General features: G+C 44.3%; 1 protein-coding gene across 1 annotated transcript; it reads right to left on the minus strand.

Moving 5' to 3' along the window:
* Positions 1-514: 514 nt before the first annotated feature.
* LOC104426630 (pentatricopeptide repeat-containing protein At3g63370, chloroplastic) lies at positions 515-4,331 on the minus strand. The gene has a single exon (XM_039304378.1). It carries the CDS (start codon positions 4,082-4,084, stop codon positions 1,202-1,204), a length of 2,883 nt encoding a protein of 960 aa, XP_039160312.1. The 5' UTR covers positions 4,085-4,331; the 3' UTR covers positions 515-1,201.
* Between the last annotated feature and the right edge of the window lie 2,813 nt (positions 4,332-7,144).

Here is a 7,144-nt window from a genome sequence, read left to right on the forward strand (position 1 = left end):
CACTCACCTAGGTTTCCTAAGATCTAGTTTAGGTAATGGAACATGCCTTTCGCTTGCAAAGCAAGTCTAAAACCACTCGATCATTTGCCAAGCATAATACTGGACATACTAATATGTAAATTTTGTTTATAAAATAATATTTCTTTTATTTGTGGGCATATTCAACTTGTTGAGTATATGAATATGCCCCACTTATTAAATACCCACTTTCCTACCTTGCCTTCTAAATCCATTCCATATACAAGCCTCAGATGTCCCTATCATTTAATGAATTTGTTCTTTATATTATCCCTTTGGTTTATCAATTCGGGAATCCATTGGTGGGAATGCTGGGTTCAAAGGTGACAGAATTTCTCATGATCGGAGCCTATCTCAAGATCCCATCCCATGCTTGCTTCAAACACTATTCCCTTTTAAGAACTCAGGAGGCAGCTGCAAGAGAGCACGGACTAGGCTAAGGTCTAAACTAATGTATAATTCCAGATTTAAATCTGGAACAGAGGACCTTACTGCTGGCCCGAACAAATTCTTTTTATTTTTATCTATTATTTTGCCGGCAAGTTGCAACTGAACGATCCAACTTAGATGCAAATGACATCTTAATGTAAAAACTGCTTCAGCCCTGAAACTACTATATACAGATTATTAGGAAGTCCATCCACCTTGAATAGCCGTGATCCATTGCAAAGATGGCATGCTTTGGTTTGCTTCCGTAGGCACAGGTATTATTTGACAACGTTTTACCAATGAACCTCATTCTGCCTCCTGAATATCTAGGCCATCTTAAGTTCTTATTCTGCCATAACAAAGTAATATAGCCATTTCGCCGGCTTACCCAATATCAGTACATTCTGGATTTCAAATCCTTATGATGCCGTTTCTTTGGGAGCTCAGGTCAGCAATATTTACATCCAAGCTTCATTCTCCTGAAAAAGAACTCAGTAATTAAACCTTGAACAGCTCCTTCATCCTCATGCCCCGATCCTCTCAAATCCTGCTGAAATGTAGAGATAGTGACCTCAACATTGACTTCCCCAATGCACGGTTGCGAGGCATTAAGAGATTTCTTCAGCACTTGGAGCTCAAATTCTCCTGAGGTGAGCTTCCATCAGAGAATTTCTCCTGCTCATGAAACAGGGCTAGAGATGTATTCTGTGAATCGGTATCATCAGAAGCAATCAAGATTTATTTCTGTACAAAATTACCAAAAGTCTCCACAGGAGCAGACCCCATGATTAAAATGGTGAAATCTACTAGCATCCCTCACAATGAGTTCTTGTCCAAAGCATTTTGAAACAAGCTTGCAGAAAGTATGACAATCACCACAAACCCGAAGATTTTTAGTGACTCTGATAGGGGTTTCTCCAGAACTCTCTAGCAGACTGTAAGCAATGGCAAGCCTTTCACTATGCCCATAAAGCATCTGAAGTTTCTCTTCCTCTCCCACATCATGCAAGACAAACCTGGTTTGAGCCACATAACCACCTTCTTGAGCTAATTTATCAGTAACTTCAGCTAGCTTCCGATAAATCTCATCCGACTGTGGGTGAGACTTATCCCCTGCTACAAATGAATGTATCTTGTTCCGAAGCTCAATCCAGCTGCAGCCTGGCATTTTCTTCAATCCAATTCCCTTCATTCTCATTCTCATTTCTTTAACATCTTTCCATCTACCATTTGCAGCAAGGATATTGGACATCAGGACAAAATTTCCAGTTCTGTCTGGATTTAATTCTAGAAGTTTATGCACAGCAATTTCTCCCAGCCTTTTATCTGAGTGAACTCGACAAGCCCCAAGTAGAGAACACCAAACCTCAGCTGTCGGTTCAATTGGCATGCTTTTGATAAATTCATAAGCTTCATCTAAGCGGTTTGCACGGCCAAGAAGGTCAACCAAACAGGCATAGTGCTCGGACCATGGCTCCAACTGATAATCATGTTGCATAGATGTAAAGAATGTTTTGCCTTCATCAATCAACCCAGAATGACTACATGAATAAAGAATGGCCAAAAACGTGATATGATCAGGAACAAGGTTAGTGTCAATCATCCTTTTGAATAAATCAATGGCCACCATTCCACGGCCATGCATTCCATTTGCATATATCATTGTGGTCCACAGGCTTAATTCTTTTCTGTCAATAGATGAAAACACCTTGCATGCATTTTCTAGGTCCCCACAGCAAGCATACATATCTACTAGAGAGGTTGAAACAGACCCTTCCAAGATGAAGCCTCTCCTAATAATTGATCCATGAATTTCCTTTCCTTTCTGCAAGAGAGATAAATCAGCAGCTGCTGAGAGTACACTTACAAGCGTAACATAATCAGCTTCAATTCCAGCTTCTTTCATTTCAAGAAAGACTTGAAAAGCTTCCTGAGCTAGCCCATTATGCACATAGCAAGAGATTAGGCTTGTCCAAGATATAATATCCTTGTTTTCAATAAGCTCAAAAGCTCGAGATGCATAATCTGTGTGGCCACATGCTCCATATGCATCAACAATTCTATTCTGCAGAGCAAGGTCAGATAGACCTTTTCTTAGCATGAAACTATGAATTTCTTTCACGTGGCGAAGAGATTTCGACCCCACACAAGCCAGAAGAACGCTTCCTATCATCATTTTGTCGACATCCATCCCTTCCATCTGGACTTCTCTGAAACACTTCAGAGCATCCATATGACAATCGTTTTGGGAGTAGCCTGCAATAATTGTTGTCCAAGAGATTATGTCCTTCACAGGCATACTATAAAAAACCTTGCCCATGAGCCGTGGCCTACGGCACTTCGCATACATGTCCATAAGTGTATTCCCAACCTGCAGATCAGTATCTAGACCCCTCCGTATGACATAACCATGTCCTGCCGTTCCATGTAACAAATTCGCCAGTCGACCAGATGCCGCAAGAATCCCCATGATAGAAACAGTGTCCAGTTCTTGATTAAAATCCTGCATATCACGGAATAACTGCAATGCCTCGCTGTGCAGACCATTCTGCACAAAACCAGAAAGCATTGAATTCCAAGATACAGAATCTCTGTCCACTAAATTAAAGAACACACGAGCAGCTCCATTCATTTCACCACATCTTGCATACATAGCAATCAAGGCATTGCCTACGTGTACATCGATCTCATAACCAGATTTTAAGACAGCAGCATGGATCTCCATGCCAAGCTTTTGGTAGTCCACATATTGGCAGGCCTGCAAAGCTGCAACCATGGTGTATGTATTCATCACAAGACCACGACCTTTTAGCCCTCTTAAAAGAAACAACGCCTCCAGGGACCTACCACTGGCTGAATATGCGCTAATCATAGAATTCCACAGAGCAAGATCCTCTTTAACATCGATGCTGTCGAACACTTGCCTCGCCCCATCAAGATCATCGCACTTCGCATACATCGCGACCAGCGAATTCACAACAAATAAAACAGAAGCAAGCCCACATTTAACAGCAAAGCCATGAATCTCGGCTCCAGAGCGGCGATCTCCAAGCAAAGCGCAAGCTTTCAGTACCGAAGGAAAAGTACGGGAATCGAGAGGCGGACCCGAAACCCGCATATCTCTGTACAGTTCGAGAGAAGCCGCAGGGTCCTCATCAGCCAGATACGCTCCAATCATGGCATTCCAGGTGTAAACCGTTCGCTCACGCATTCCGTCAAACAACTTCTCCGCACTCCGGCGCGAGCCGCACCTCCCGTACATGAACACGAGCTTGGTGCTCAAGAACACCGGGTGGCCGAAATAGCCGGACTTCGCCAGATGGGCATGGACCTGTCGGCCCTCCGCGAGAGCCTCCTTCGCGGCACAGAGCTCGAGAATCCGCGAGAAGGCCTCGGCCGGGGTAACTCCGCGTGCGCTCGGGTTGTGGGTCATGAGGCTGCTCAGGGACTCGGAGGCTGCTGCATTGAGGCAGCCTCGCGCGTAGGTTTCTTGGAAAGAAGGAGGCCGTCGTGGGCTGATGACGAGCCCGGGGATCTTCGGAGGAGGCTGCGCCCGGGGTTGCCCCGAGAGAGGGCGGCGCGACGAGGCCGACGAGGTGTGGAGACAAGGGGACGGGGTTGGGATCGACGCGGCCATGGTCGGGTACGTGCATGGGGAGGAATAGAAGGCGCTGCGAACCACGAAGGGTGGACGAGGAGAGGAGCACGAGCTTTCTTGTTCTGCTCATGTCATGTCAAGACTCAGTAGATTCTCATCTTGGCGGGTCCCACATGATCCCGATGAAGAAATCTCCGGGGGTTCCTCATGGCACTCTCAGGTCTGCAGGAAAGTTTTCAGATTCTCCCTTTCCGTTTCGAGTTCAGTCTTTTGAAAGTTTTTTTTTTTTTTGGTGAGAGGTAATAATATATTTGAGCTTGAAGCAACAATATATACGCAAGATTCGGCACCACAAAAATTGCACTCAAGAACACAATAAGTCAAACTGAATGCAAAAGGCCGCAAAAGGCCGCTAAACAAAAAAGCGGCGAACAAGGAAAGGCGGGCAAAACCAGTACTACCAAAAACAAACAAAGGTAGGCAAAACCCGCACTACCAAGAACAGCAACAAAAAGAACAAAAACCCGAAGGAGAAGCGTCCGCTGACGTCAAACCACAACCAATCCAAACATTGGAAGATGGCAGTGAAGAGAACAGGTTCAGCACCCTGTGAAGAAGCACACGACTAAGGAATCGAAAGACAATTAAGGATCCACAATAGTAGAAGAGAAGATGCCGGGATCAATCCCCCAATTGCGTTGTAATCTTCTGTTTCTCGGGTTATCATCAACATTTTTTAACATTAAAACCTTGTACTTGATGATTTATTGAGATGATTTTTAACGGCCGGAACCACCAAGATATGGTGTCTGAATAAGATGTCATTCCTGAATTTCCAAATGATGTGGCAGAGACCACCAAATGAAAAACAGGCAATCAAACAATAGAAATCCTTACCGACAAGAAATTTCATTGCCCACGTGAGGTTCTCAAACCAGGTCTCATTGTGCCAAGGGAGATTACATCTAGCCGCCCAGAAATAAGCAAAACTAGTTGTAATGCAACACCCAAAGAAGAGATGATCAATTGAATTAGGCATCAGCTTGCAAAAGGCACAAACTGCATTCCCAATCCTACCATATGACAAGAGCAAGGCTTGTGTGGGAAGACAATTCTATGACAAGAGCAAGGCTTGTGTGGGAAGACAATTCTTGATAATAAGCCAGAGATTAAATTGATATCTCGGAGTGATAATACTGTTCCAAACGATAGAACCCCAATCAACCCTAGCCTTTTTCCTTCTGACAACATGCCATGCCGAGGCGGTTGAGAAAAGGCCGAAAGAGCTATCAATCCAAATAAAACGATCTGGTGCGATAGGAATAGGCTGATTCTAAAACTCTAACACTATCCTCAAGGACTGCCCAGCCAGTGAAAAAAGATCAGCCACCGTAGCCTGTCTGGAAAGACCAGAATTATAAATCATCGGATTCGAGAAAATAAGATTTAACGAACCTCTCGAGTGCCAGTGATCAAACCAGAAGGAGACTGATCATCCCCTACCCTCTAGCGGAAAGATAATCGGAATTCAGTTATGAGGTGGATGATTTTCTTCTAAGCCCAAGAGCAGAAAGTAGGCTCCTTAACCATCCAGAAGCTCTTTCTTTTTAGGAAGTTGGAATGAATCCATTTTCACCATAAAGATTCTCGGTCCGTAAAGATGATCCAAATGTGCTTGAGCATCATTGCTTTGTTACAATCTCTCAATCTACGAATTCCAAGCCCATCTTCTTCTTTTGGAAGGCAAACATCTTCCCATGAAACTTTTGCTCCACCCTTCCCAAGACCCAAACCCTTACAAAGAAAATGTCGGAGGATCTGCTCAATGTGGTCCAATACTGCAAAGAGAATAGTCAAAACATTCACCCAATAAGCTTGGATCGCAGACTGACCTTATCAGCTGGAGCCGGCCAACAAATGAGAGGAAATTGTTGCGTCCAGGATTGGACTCTAGCCGTTATCCGATCAACTAGGGACACACAGTCCGCCTTGCCAAGCCTAAAGGATATGATAGGAACACCCAAGTAGTGCACCGGCAACTTCCCTTCAATGAAGCCAAAGCCAAGAATAATCTGACTCCGCAACTCATCCGAACCTCTAGCAATAAAGATCTCGCTTTTGTTATTGTTTGGCTTCAATCCGCTCCATGTCACAAATGTATCCAGCCCGTCTTTAAGAGAGAGATCGAAGTCATATCCTCTCGGCAAAATAGAAATACATCATCCGCAAAGAATAGATGAGATAACCTAATAGCGTTGCAACACCAAAAGAAGTTGAACTCGAGTTGCATAGCACGAGCACTAAGGATCCCAAAAAAGACCTCCATAACCAAGTAAAGAGGTAAGGAGACATGAGATCCTGTCGAATGCCTCGGCCACTAGGGAAGAACCCATGTACTTCCCCATTCAATGAGATAGAAAATTTGGGAGTGTGCACACATACCATGATGAGCCGTATGAGGTGGTCTAGGAAGCCAAAAGCACGAAGAACCAGTTCAAGAAAGTCCCAGTCTACCGTATCATAACCTTTCTAAAAGTCCACTTTAACAGCACATTTAGGAATATAAGGCTTGAGATGGAAGCCAGCAAATAACTTTCGGGCAAGAAAAATATTGTCTCTGATATGTCGCCCTTTGACAAAGGCATTCTGAGAATGGCTGATAATATCCTGGAGGACTGCAGCTATATGGTTGACTAGAACCTTGATAATATATTTATAAATAGTATTACAACCGGCAATAGGTATGTAGTTGTTGACCGAGGCAATAGGATGGTGCATCTTCCAGTCAAGTTATCTCGGGCGACAAGGGACAGGCTCACTGGTTGAGGACCCATGGTTCGCCCAAGGCCGTGCACCCCCCTTCATCCTGCAAGCTGTCGAGGGGATTGAGTGCCCCTCCAAAGATTGTGCTCTTTCCTTTTAGTATAGGAGTGGAGTCTTCTAAGACAATCGAGGCCCCAAATTTGGTCCACAATCAAGGTGTGGATTCAGAAGTCTCAGCCAGTTTCTCCTGCTTGGATGAGAATGTACTTTCTCTTGACCCGACCCCAAAGGCTGTCTCCTCGAAGTTGGAGACTCCAAATTCAGGACAAACTGCTT

The sequence above is a fragment of the Eucalyptus grandis genome, chromosome 11 (genome assembly GCF_016545825.1).
Source record: "Eucalyptus grandis isolate ANBG69807.140 chromosome 11, ASM1654582v1, whole genome shotgun sequence".
In the NCBI taxonomy this organism is placed as follows: Eukaryota; Viridiplantae; Streptophyta; class Magnoliopsida; order Myrtales; family Myrtaceae; genus Eucalyptus; species Eucalyptus grandis.

Bases quoted from the DNA above. Each gene is read 5' to 3' on its own strand.
- LOC104426630 (XM_039304378.1), bottom strand. From the start codon at position 4,084: ATGGCCGCGTCGATCCCAACCCCGTCCCCTTGTCTCCACACCTCGTCG.